General features: G+C 43.8%; 1 protein-coding gene across 3 annotated transcripts; it reads right to left on the bottom strand.

Annotated features, from left to right (window-relative positions):
* Window positions 1–2186: 2186 nt before the first annotated feature.
* On the bottom strand, window positions 2187–9082 carry CCDC190 (coiled-coil domain containing 190). 3 transcript variants are annotated; one of them, XM_032845493.1, is made up of 4 exons: window positions 8997–9082; window positions 7718–7959; window positions 3158–3284; window positions 2187–2888 (listed from the first exon to the last, which is right to left on the bottom strand). In XM_032845493.1, the coding sequence occupies exons 2-4, from the start codon at window positions 7911–7913 to the stop codon at window positions 2300–2302; spliced, it is 912 nt and encodes a 303-aa protein (XP_032701384.1). In that variant the 5' UTR covers window positions 7914–7959; window positions 8997–9082; the 3' UTR covers window positions 2187–2299. The 3 variants fall into 3 exon arrangements, with proteins under 3 accessions (XP_032701384.1, XP_032701386.1, XP_032701385.1); XM_032845495.1 differs by having other exon boundaries at window positions 3158–3281; XM_032845494.1 differs by having other exon boundaries at window positions 7718–7916; window positions 8997–9078.
* Between the last annotated feature and the right edge of the window lie 3828 nt (window positions 9083–12910).

The raw sequence follows: 12910 nt of genomic DNA, 5'->3' as shown, positions 1-12910 counted from the left end.
GAGGGGCTGTTGTTCTGGAGTTACTGGAAGCACCTTACCCGATCACTGAGGGTTGTTGTAATCTTTGGGGTCCCCCGCAGCAGCCGCTACAACCTTGGGACTCTGGGTGGGAAGCTGAGTGACCGACCGCCTCAGAATTTCCAGATGCCTCTGCCTCCAGGTGAAACACAGATTCCCTGCCAGCTGGAGGGGTAGGTAATAAGGTGAAAGTCCTCTTTCCCTTCCCAGGGTAAATGGGGAAGACATTCTCCTTAATATATCTTTGTTCCTCATTCACATTGCGGTATGGAGACAGTCATTTTGCTTATTATGAACCTCAATTTTCTTTTCTGCAAAGTGGAGACTACTATCTCATCGATTTCCTACACTTTGGAGGCTTTTTGCCAAGATGTAATGCAGTGGTATATAGGTCGGGGTCTTTTCATCTCCTTACCTGGCTTTGTGACAACCAAAATTCTCTCTGGACACTGACCAGTGTCTTTTGGGGAGCACACTTATCCCCAGGTGAGAGCAGAGTAGGAACGAATGACGTTAAGCTGACTGGCTGCGTTCCATCCTGGAGCTCTGAATGCCGTGTGAAGACCAGGGCTTCAAACTGTCCTTTAGAAAGTAATGAGTTAGGCCAGCCAAGGCCCCCACAGCAGCTTTCTGCTTGACTGTGTCGAGCTGTGCTAATGAAAGTATCGTGTCTATTGTAACAAAGAAGGAAAGGGTATTGGACTCAATGATGAGAATATGAAATCTGTGTGGCTAGAAGGTTTGTAAACCTACAGTTTTGTGGCAACGTGGGACATGTCATTTGAGATAGAGTGTATAAAATGTTGGAGTAGGGAACGCAGGCAGATCTGGACAAGCACAATACGGACAAGGACCTGCTGAATGCTTATTTCTCGAGTTCATAAGATCGGGCTGTACGTGGTGTGGGGGGGTTTGATGGTATGTGTGGAGCGAGGGTCCATGCTGAGGCCACGCTCCCTGCTGCCTTGGCGATGGTCGCAGCCTCCAGGGGTGGCCCAGAGAAGAGGCCCGTGGAGAAGTGGGACAGATCATTTTGGACTCATCCTTGGTGTGTGATTGTAATGGAGAGATATGGGGTTTAAATGGCAGACAAGGAGGAAGGACATATAATAAAGGCTGGGGACAGTTTGCAGCAGCTTCTCTATACTGGGGGACCCTGTTCCTGTTAGCCCGTGGTCCTGGGCCAGTGCGAATAAATTGTCCATGAAACAGTTTGGTTGCCCCAGCCTGCCTTCCTCAGTTGCTTTGCTTCTTGGAGGGTTATGTTAGAGGAAATGGTGAAATTGTTTGGAATGCCTGGGTGGCTTGGTGGGTTAAGCCTCTGCCTTCGGCTCAGATCATGATCTCAGGGTCCTGGGATCGAGTCCCACATTGGGCTCTCTGCTCAGTAGGGAGCCTGCTTCCCCCTCTCTCTGCCTGTCTCTTTACCTACGTGTGATCTCCCTGTCAAAAAAAATAAATAAAATCTTTAAAATAAAAAGAAGAAATTATTATTCTTTTATTAGGATCCAAAAAGTGTGATATGAGCAGGTGGAAAGCAGGAATGAGAAAATTAAAGTGGAGCTCCCTGGAAAGGGAGGGAGGGAGGGAGGGATGAAAGAAAGGAAGAACGACTTTGGTGGGCGAGCAGTTTTTGTTTATGGAATCTATGAGGATACCTGTTTCCAACCGCGTTCCTATTCCCACTGTGTTGCAGGTGAACTGAGACAGAAGAGCAATGTCCCTTTGCCAGAAGGTGGCGCCATAAGAACCTTCTATAGTAAAAGGGGGCCGGGAACGTAAGCAGGACCCTTGCTATTTTCCTTTCAGGAAAAGTCTAGTTGTCAGTGTAGTTTCCTAGTTTTGCTGACATCAGCAACATGTGCGCACCCCTTAAAGAGTTTTCAGAAGATTCATCTCTCCCCTCATTTTTCGTACACTTGTATTGCTCATTCAGTGAAAGATTATATCCCCATAAAAGGAAAAAAAGAAAAACCTGAGGGTTTAAAACAGACTATATATATATATATATATATATAATATTATATATTTATAATATTATATAATATTATATATTATTATATTAAATATTTATAATATTATATATTTATAATATTTTATAATATTATGTTAAATATTTATATTATATATTTATATTATATATGTATTATATAATATTATAAATATATAATATTATATATATATTGACATATGTATTATATATCTTAATTACTGCAGTTACTTGAGGCACACATCTCTGTAGTGAGTACGATAGATGTTCTTGTGAGGTTATGCTAGATGGTTAGAGACGAAGGAAGCCTGCCCTGTTCTCACACTCCTGTCCTCCTCTGGGCTGGAAGGATTCCTTGTGGCCAAATATCTCCCCAATACTAAGCAGTCTCTCAGACTCGGGGGGAACCCTGTGTCGGAGGTAGTGGGCATTTCTGACCTTCACAAACAGCTCTAAGAAGGTAGGTGTTATGGACTCGTCTTTCAAATATCCTGCGCATTCCCTGGGATTCAGGGGACTTCGTCTGCCAGCGTTGGGGTCTGGCTGTAGGCTGGCATCCTTTGATCCAGCCTCACCAATGTGTGCTTTTCCACTCTCACCAGCTGGGCTGGAACCAGGGCCTTGGTCTAGGGTGTTGATGGAGACATCTTGATCTTGACACAGAACAGAGATGCCCTTATTGGAGTCTTTGCCCTTTGGGGGGCTTTGACAATCTTTCTCACGGGCTCGTGGCTTCTCTGCTGTGAAGTGGGAGGCTCTGTAATTTTGAGATAGTGACTCTTCTTTGCTTTTCATGGAGTCCTTTAGGGCAGTGTGATGGAAAGGAGGCATCTGGGATTTGGTTTTATGTATTTCTTGGGTCGTGTTGGTGACCAGTGCTCTGGGGAAAGAGGTAAAAAGAAGAAAGATATCTGAAAACCAATAAAAATGCCCATATTTTGAATTTCCCAGGTGTTAGACCATGTTCCCTTTTAGTGTGGTGTCTGCTGAGGTGGTGGTGGTTGAGAAGGGGGTGGTCCCGATATCGGGAAGTGTTTCGTTGCTTCAGGAAGAAAGGCAGCATTTTCTCAGGGAGAGGATGATGTAGGGCGATCAGTTGGGAAGAGGGATTCAATGGTGTCTCAGTGAGTTAAGTAAGCATTTTCTTACCTAACTTTATTAACCTGTGGAACTTGGTGCTTCTGTCCTCTTGTTGATGAGGGTGGAAGGACATCTTTTGGTTTCTTCTGAATTCCATTCCCCAAATAAGAGGAGAGCTTTTTCTTGATAATATCTGCTTTGAGTTAATGAATAGTGTTATGGGTTGAATTCTGTCTTCCCCAAATGACATATGTTGAAGTCTTCACCCCATAGCATCTCAGAATGTGACCTTATTTGGAGATAGGGCCTTTACAGAGATAGGCAAGTTAGGAGGAGGTCGTTAGGGGGGGGGCCCTAATCCATGAGTAGTGTCCTTATAAAAAGGGGAAATTTGGACACAGAGACACAGATAGAGGGGAGGCAACGTGAAGGAATGTAGGGAAAAAAGACAGCCATCGACACTCTGAGAGAGGCCCGAAGGTAGTCCTTCCCTCACAGCCTCAGAACAAATCAACCATCCACACACCTTGATCTTGGACTTGTAGCCTCCAGAACTGTAGGGCAAAAAATAAGCCACCTAGTTCATGTTCTTTCTTATGGAAGCCCTAAAAACTAATCTAGTCAGAGGAGAAGGGAAAGGATGCTGGATCACCCATGGGTTTTCTGGGCAGAGAACCAACATGTGAACACACTCGGACCACAGCAGGCTGATTTGGCATGCTGGATGGAGGCAGAAGGACTTATAGCAGTTCCCCAGGGTTGACCTAGACCATGTTAACAAGGATTTAGAAACACTGAGATCAGAGGTTTAAACTGGCTGGAGGCCCATGGAGGTTTTGTTTGAGTGTTTTATTTGGCTAACATGGTGTTTTCAAGACAACTGGGTGTGAGCGATACCCAGAGGTGGCGCCCTATTGTTTCCTTTACCTCAATTATGTGCCCTCCTACTGGCCTCAACCATGAATTTCAACTGCCGGCTAGGATGAAGTGGGTTTTTCACTCTGAGTAAATGTTTCAGCATCTTGTAGTCATGGCTGCTGTTGAGGACCCAGTTAGTTTTCAAGACACCTCACGAATGGGTCACTTGGGTGTGAAAGTCCTGGACTGGTTTGGGAGTGAGCTCCCTGGATCTGCACTGGGGTAAGCAGGCAGCAGGAGGAGGGAATAGGACCAGATAAGGGGACTAGAAATCACATTCACCTCCTAGCATCGTTTTATCTAGTCACTTCTTTGCGAGACAGTCAAGACAAGAGACCATCTTTGGTGAGCCCTTTTTCCTCTGTTAGTTCCTTGAGTCTCTCTCTCTCTCTCTCTCTCTCTCTCTCTCTGTGTGTGTGTGTGTGTGTATGTCTCATCCATCTAAGACCTTCACCTGTTTGCTATAAACCAAGAGATTCTAAGATACCTCTTCCAGATAGGCCAGTCTTCTGAAGTCTAGACCTGTTGAGTCAGCAGGCTCGGAAATGAACATAACTTTCCTCTGAAACGTGATCTTTCTCCCATGTTCCCTTGTGAAGGTGTGGTACCTGTAGGCATCCAACTCTCCAACTCAACAAGGACGCTTGAATGCCTCCTCTGTACCGGGCAATACACTTTTGACTCTGGTTTTATTTCCCCCTGGACATATCATTAATCACAAAGTTCTGACAATTCAACTTTCTAAATATCTTAAAATGCTAATTTTTATTTCCTTGGCCAATTCCCTAGTTTAGGTCTGAACTTTAGGAATTCTCTTCAACATTGCCGCCAGAGTGAACATGCAATCTCCCTACTCCCCGACCCTATAGGGTGAAACCTAAACTCTTGCATGACCTATGAAACCCTTCATGATCAAGGGCACTGCCTCCCACCCTTTGTCTCCACATTGTGCCTCACCTTCTCCTCACCCCTTACCCTCCTCAGTACTGGGCTGTATGAAGCAACTTATGCTCGTGCATGCACCTTTGTACATACTGTTCCTTCTGCCAGGAGTGACCTCATTCCATGTGTCCTTATGACAAACTGCGCTTCTCCCCCCTGCCCCCTGCATTCTCCTCTAAGATTCTGCCAACACAGTGCCTCTCCTGGAAGATCTTACCTGGGGCCCATAGGAATCTTCTTATATTCCTGCCCTCCTTTGTAAACAACTCTAATTTAGCAATTAGCATTTTCTATTACAATTTTTCAAAAGCACAGATACCTTCCAATTTAAACGTGAGCATCTAGAAGACACAGACCATGTTTTTTCATGTTTATGTTCCTGCATCTATCGGAGTAGCTATAATGTCCCATAATAATCTGTCTCAGTATTACCTCAGTTAAAATGTGGGTTTTTGAGCTCAATTCCCAACCTGCTGATCCAAATCTCTATGGTGAGGACATCTCTAAGATGAGGACAGGAGTTATGCATTTCGGACAATCTACCAACTGGCATGTGGCTGAATCTCAGTTACAATGTCAGTAAATGAATCATGGGAAAATAGTATAGTGCCTGACAAATATCAAGACATAATACATATTATTTCTTCCCCTTTTCTTTAATTTACCCCCTTTCCCTTAATTTTACTGTTAAGAAATTCGAGGCTTAGAAAGAATATGACTTTCCAAAGGTTATAGAGGTTGAGGCCCCTGAATCAGTTTTTTGCCTCCTGGTACAGACTTTTCCTGCACCACCTGTCACTGAGGCAAACACTACTCAGCCAGGACCACCACCTATCTCAGCCTGGCCTTCTGCATACCTTCCCTGCCCCCTTCTGTGAAAGTAGATATATGGTCTTCTGTGTCTTTTTGAAAGTAGAAGTGGGATTCAACCAGATAGATGGCTTTTAAGGTTCTTTTCCGGTCTGTGAGTTCTCATTCTAGTTTGTTTTAACCATTTATTATAGACAGAGAAATGGAAAGCAGAGAAGTTAAGCTATTTGCTCAGAGTCCTCTCTTAGGCCCAAAGCTGCAGGTTAGAAATAATTCCCAGGCCAGCTGTTTGGACATCGCTCTTTGTTCTTGTGTCCATGTATTAGCCATGTAGACCTAAACAAGTTGACACTGAATCATGACACCTGGATTTCCTCTGGAGCTTGCTCTAGCATTTTCAGAGCTTCTGAGTTCCAGCACCTGCTTTTAGTGAGAAGGGGCTGTAGTTTTGCAGAACTTGGGTGGATCCTTTCTATGCTGAATTTTGAAGTAATATAAAAATCAAATTATTTTAATGATGGATGTCATTTCTGCAAAGCATACAATTACAGCAGTTTCAACAAAGCAGTAGGAAAGTTTTAGTCCTGAAACCATCTTTTCTTGATGTATTGATCAATCGCTTGATTAAGTAATAAGAGTAAACACTTACGTAAACTTACTTCGTGTTTAGGTACTGTCCCAAGTGCTTGCTGAATCCTCAACTAAGTTCACGAGGTGGGGAACATCATTTCCATGTTACATTGGAAGAAAGTGAGGCACAGACAGGTCCAGTAAGCCCCCCAAGGCCTCACAGCTGGTAAACAGGAGTCAGGATTTCAACCCTGACAGTCTGGGTCCGGAGTCCGTGTTCTTAGCCGCCATGTTTTAATGAGGTCATTGAGTAGGGGGAGTTTTCTTTCCCAGTTTTTATTGAATGGTATAGACAGCCCTGGAGGTTCTGAGATTCCGGACACCACGTGTAGTCCTTGGCTCTGTGATGATCAGTAGCTACTAACTAGAAACTAGTTTTTGAGGGTAGTTCCATTATTCTTATTATCACTAATTTACTACTTATACCTGTTAATTGGATAGTCTTCTAAGTGATGTATACATTTGGAAAGGGTTATTCTTTGGAGACAGGGGGTTCTATGGAAGAACATTGTTGTAAAGGCTATGAGCACATGGCTTATGGATAAAGAAGCCTCTTCGGGAAAACAACAGAAATATTGGCCCTTTGACTTACAGAGTCAAAGAAAACACAGTTCCGATATACCACAATTACTTCTTTGACATTTTCTCATCTAAGCAAACCCTGCAGGCTCGCGTATGAACACACATGAAAGTACAAGGAGGGTGGCTGAGCAGTTCATATCAGAGTCAGTCTCATTGGTGAGTGCTGAAAACAGCCAATGCTCCCTGCTCGGTCCCATCTGAGGGCTGCTCTCAAGACAGAGGATATTGCTCTGTGGTCACTAATCCCGGGGATTTTTTTTTCCTTTTCTTTTTCTTTTTTTTTTACTTCCCCTTCATAATGTGACTTGCACATTGAACAATTGCTCAATCAATGGCTGTTGACCAGGCCTAGAGATGAAACCACACCAACCCAGACATAGTGAGAGGAAAGCAGAATGAAAAATAAAATAAGAAGAAAACTAAGGACTTAGTAAGAGAGAGCTCATTTGAAACACTGAAGTGACTGGAAGCCAGAGAAGTATTAGCTGAAAAAGGCTTTCTGATGAGCTGCTCTCAGGGAGCTGTGCTTATAGAGGCTTCTGCATACCTTCTTTGGGAGAGAGGGAGGGAGGAGAGTGGTGGGAGGAGGGCAGGCAGCCTAAAATCCAGGTCCGGGTTAAGTTCTTGTTTCCTTGGTATCCAGGTCTCTGAAAGAGCCCTTGTCCTGAGGAGGGGGTGTCACTCTGGCCTCAGCCAGGCAGTGGCTTGCCGCCCTGCCCTGCCTCTCCCCCATCCCGGAGGCCTTACCTTGTTGCAACCGCTGCAGTTCTTTCTGGAGCTGTCTCTGCTCCCAGGTCAGCAGCTTCATCTGGTACAGGCAGATGTACTCCAGTGTGTGCAGTCTTTGGCGGAGTCTGGCTTCAGCCCGCCTGGCATTCTTCCTCTCCAAATCGAAGTGCTTATACACAGGACCCGTGACCATGTGCCTCTCCATCCTCTTCATGGTCTAGAGACAATCATACAAGATTCTGACAGGCACCACGACGAACCTGATAGAGCAAGGCAGGGATGGGGGGTGAGGGGGAGACCCTGACCCCTGGCTTTTAATCAGGTTTCGATGTTTGAATCCTGTGTTTCTGAAACGGCAGCTGCCCAGTCACACCACTGGGAACTTTTGCCCCATACTAATGAATTCCTAGAATGACACAGAAGATGGAAGGGAAAATTGTTCCTCTGAGGCTCAGTGTCCTTGCCAATAAAATAGTGATGGATGATAGGCTCCCCACACAGCCCCAATCAGATTGCCATGAAGACAGAGCATACAAACACCTCTTTGGGAAAAAAAAAATAGAAACACTTTACTTACATAAAGCATTATTCACCCAATAAGAGAGTCTCTTCCACTATTCTTCAAGAGCTTCCAAAAAGCCTGCTGAAGGGTCTGGAGAGGATGTGGGACTTAGGGCAGAGCCATTCTCTGGACCCCTTTTGGTTCACTCATTCACACATGAATGGGTCCACGCAGCCTGTAGTCTGATAGGTGCCAGGTGCTATGCTAAGTGCTGAAGGTAGTGATGACTGAGCCATAGTTCCCACTCCTAAGATGCTTTCAGATTTGTGACTGTAGAGTCTAATAATAACACACCAGATCTGAAGAGTAGGGCTCTACCAGTCACAAAACAGTGCAGGCATCCAAACCAGAAGTCTGGGCAGCAGTGGAGAGAGTACTTGGGTTGGACGTCCTCACCCATCTTCCCAGAGCTCCCGTCCTCTCTACCCTTCTTGTACCCTGATGACCAAGCCCACGCCAGCTTCCTCCTCCTGGGAACCGTATCACATGCATAGGCAGGGCACACCTTCCTCTTCTCTGAGTTCACCATACTTACTTCAGAGCTAAGATCATAATATATGCCCAGGATACAAATGGATTGCTCTAGATGGCACTTTGGTGATAATAATTCAGGAAAAAGCTTAGTGTTGAAAGGGAGGATAAGGTCAAGACCAGAAAAGACGTTTTAAGACAGCTTACTTTATAGTCTAAAGTTTAGACTAAACTTTAACTGAAGGACAAGTGAGTAGCACTTACCTACAAAGCCAGAGTTCTCACCATGAGAATGCTGCTTGTATCTTTTGCAATGTCAGGCTGAGTCTGGGTTCATGAGCTTGTTTTTCTTCAGGAAACTTTGGAGTTTGGTCTTGGATTGGGGGGCGGGGAGAGGCTGTGGGGAAGATTGTTGAATACACTTGAAAGCTCTCTCCCGGGCCACCTCCCCTGGGCAGGAATGCTAACTCCCTGGACATGGGCACCAATCCCAGAGCTCTAAATAGCTCTGCGAGTTAAGGAAGCCTGCCAGCTTCCAGCTTTCCCCTAGTGGGGCCCGCAGTACTCCTTCTGGGCTGTGTCCATGGGAGCCGAGAATGAAAGCAAGGAGTGTTTTCCTGTGTTCTCAGTCTCCTTCCCCACCGCACCCCCCTTCTCTTTTTCCACCTTATTTGCCGTACCTTCCCCTCCCCCCATGCTCATTCCAACTTCTTGGAAATCAGATCAGGGCCCTAAAGAAGGCATTGTTTTTAGGTTTTTGATTTTTGGGATCAGATGGTGTATACTTTGTGTAGGAAAGTAGTTAATTTTTTTTTTTATCATTGTTGCACATCATACTGACTTTTCTTAGGCTTCTGTCCATATTGTGTACTTCAGAGCTTATTAAGGTTTTCTGTTGTAGCATTAGAATTAGGTAAAGTGAACTTTAAATCGACTTGTGTGATCACTATTGGTTATAGAACAGGCTACTAAGCAGGATTTTTACTGTTGCCTGGGGCTTCATGGGAAAACAAGAGCCACTCGGGTGCCACAGTCTAAGAACTGTCAGCATGAGGGCCTAGAAATCCCCCCAGAGCTTACTGAGTGGAGCTGAACAGGCCCTTCTACCCAGAGTCATCCAAGTCATCTTCTTGCAAACAAGCTATTATAAGGAGATTACTGGGGAGAGGAAGAGGGTAAGCCATTATTCATTCTCTCAGTAGGAGGTAATTCCTTTCCCAGCCCTCCCACCACGTAATTCTCTAGCTTCCAGTATTTAAACGAACAGGGTGGGGTTCTAAGAACACCATCCAAAAGTAGTGCCTACAGAGGGGACACTGGCAGCTCACTCCCCAGTGGGACTTGATGACCCCCAGTACCTCAGAAGAGTTTCCATCCCAGCCCTTTGCTGCCACCAGGGGTGATGATGGTGAGGGATTTCTTAGAAAAACTGGTTACTCCATGTCATCTTGAGAGAGAGCTGAGAAGGGAGGCTTGCAGAAAAAAACCCAAGGCTGGAAGACAGGAATGAGCCTTAGTGTGATGAGTGTGCAAGGGAATGGTGGCCAAACCCATTCTAGTCCCCCTTGGTTCTTTGAGAGTGCCAAAGAGGATCTCAGCACTTTCCTGGATCATGAAGGAGCAGAGGGCTTGTGTAAGGAAGCAGAAGCCATGGAAGACTCTAGGTCAAATAAGGTAATACATCACCAGAGTGGGTATAGAACCATAAGCCGGGCCAGAGGGAGAAGGGCAGAGAGATCTCATTAAAGGGGAACTTCCTCATGAAAACGATAATTTATTTCCTTCCTTCCTTCCTTTCTTTTTTTGAGAGGGAGAGAGGGGGTGGTGCACAAGCACCAGTGCAGGGAGAGGCAGAGGTCCTGTGACCCAGGACCCTGAGATCATGACCTGAGCCAAAGGCAGACACTTAACCAGCTGGGCCACCCAGGTGCCCTGGAAACAACACATCTTAAGAGCAGAGGACAGCAGGAAGGCACATCACTGGTCAGGGAAAGACCAGCAATGTTCATACAAGCACCAGTTACATAGGAAGAGCTCTGCCTCTTCTATTTCCCTTTGATCTCACAACCTCAGAGGGATTAGATATTGAGAATTCAGGGAGGGGAGGTGTACAAAACAAGACCACATTCTCCATTCCTCCCCAAAGGGTTGGAGAAGGAAGAATGATAAAGCAGTTCTTTCCCTCCCTCTCCAGGTCCCTTGGAGTCTAGTGAGGGAGGGTTTAAATTGTATATGAGATTGGAATTTGAAAGTGGACTGGCCTTTTTATAACCAAAGTGGCTGGAAATGTGGAGAATCTGCCCATTAAGGGACACTAATCTACCCATAAGGGACAAGAAAAGAAAAGCAACAAAAATAGTGATTAGAAATGTAAAATTGTCATTCCCACACTGTGTCCTGCTATCACCACTAGGGAAAGGGGAAGTTTCCACAGATCATTAAAACAGTTATGATTAAAATTAATTTTACAGAACAGATTTTATTTATTTACACTCATGCACTTTCCTATCTCTCTTTTATCTGGAGGTAGCATCCTTGTGTAGTCAAACACATCTGAGAACAAGGAATTTTGTTATTTAGTAGGACATATAACTTTATTCATTAATTTGTCAAAGCCCGTAGTTTCCTTATCTGTAAAAAGGGTTATTAGTATCTTCAGCACAGGACTTCTATAGAATAGAATGAAAGGATAAATGAAGTGTTTGTGCATAGAAGATGCACAATAAAAGTTAGTGCCTGGTTTCTAGCAAAGATGTTGTAACAGGAACTAGATTTACTTTTCTATATGAAACAATTTAAAAATCAGACACAGTTTATGAAATTATTATTATTTTTGGTTACATTGGACATCAGGCAGAGAGGATGAAAGAACAGAAACATACCAGGTGATCCCTATTATTGTCACAGCTAGTACTGCCCAGGAAGAGGTTTCCCCTCATTACAGGGAGGGGCAGCCAGGCATGTATTCCTTGAGTTGAGGAGACAGAGCTAGAAGTCCAGAAAAGCAAGGCAGCTAGCATCAGCAGGGCAGAGTACCAGATCCAAGAAGCTCAATGAATCCCAAGCAAAAGAAACATGAATAAAATGACTCCAAGGGATACAAAGTCTAACTGCTAAAAAAAGGAACAAAGAAATAAAGATGACAATTGCCAATTTCAGAAACATCACTACAGATTCTACAGATATAAAGAGCTAATAAGAGAATATTGTAAACAAGTTTATATCAACAATTTGGCAAATTAGATGAAAAAGAAATTCTTTGAAAGACATAAAATGCCAAAGATCATTTAAAAAGAAATAGATCAACTAAATACCCTTATATAGATGAAAGAAACTGAATTTGTAGTTAAAACCTTCTCACAGGGACACCTGGGTGGCTCAGTGGGTTAAGCCTCTGCCTTCAGCTCCAGTCAAGGTCTCAGGGTCCTGGGATCAAGCTCCACATCGGGCTCTCTGCTCAGCGGGGAACCCGCTTCCCCCTGTTCCTCTGCCTGCCTCTCTGCCTACTTGTGATCTCTCTCTCTATCAAATAAATAAATAAAATCTAAAACAACAACAACAACAACAACAAAACCTTCCCACAAAGTAAACTGGGTGATTCTACCAAACATTTAAGGAAAAAATAGTACTGATTTTACAGAAATTCTCCCAGAAAATTAAGAGGAGAAATTACTTTCCAATTCTTTTTATGAGGCTAGCATAATCCCAATACCATAACCAGAAAAAGACATTACAAGAAATGGATACTATAAAACAACATCATTCATGATCATAAATACAAAGGTTTTTAAGCATGGTCTATCATATAAAATATATGGAATATGAAAAAAGATAATTCATTGTGACCAAATGTGGTTATCCCAAGAACGCAAGGGTGATTTAACATGGAAAAATAAATCAATGTGATCATAATATTAATGTGGATCATAATTAATGTGTAATCACTTTGGAAAATAGTTTGGCAATTTCTCATAAAACTGAACATATACTTACATATGACCCAGAAATTCCACTCCTAGATATTCAACCGAGAGAAATGAAAGCATGTATTCAGCAATAAAAAAACCCAAAACATCGACACACACAATGGCATGAGTACATCTTACAGACATGATACTGGTGAAGGAAGGCAAATACAAAAGAGAAACTGATTCTATGTATTTGAAATATTAGGACAG

Source organism: Lontra canadensis, unplaced genomic scaffold (assembly GCF_010015895.1).
Source record: "Lontra canadensis isolate GAN:19392208 unplaced genomic scaffold, GSC_riverotter_1.0 scaffold164, whole genome shotgun sequence".
NCBI classification, from domain to species: Eukaryota; Metazoa; Chordata; class Mammalia; order Carnivora; family Mustelidae; genus Lontra; species Lontra canadensis.
Note: the sequence above shows the minus strand (reverse complement) of the source record. Positions and strands in the feature narration are given on the sequence as shown.

Bases quoted from the DNA above. Each gene is read 5' to 3' on its own strand.
- CCDC190 (XM_032845493.1), bottom strand. From the start codon at position 7,913: ATGAAGAGGATGGAGAGGCACATGGTCACGGGTCCTGTGTATAAGCAC. The intron at 3,285-7,717 runs GTAAGGCCTCCG...ATTAACTCAAAG, and splicing joins ACTGCAGCGGTTGCAACAAG to CAGATATTATCAAGAAAAAG. The intron at 2,889-3,157 runs GTAAGAAAATGC...CTCTTTCCCCAG, and splicing joins CCACAGGTTAATAAAGTTAG to AGCACTGGTCACCAACACGA.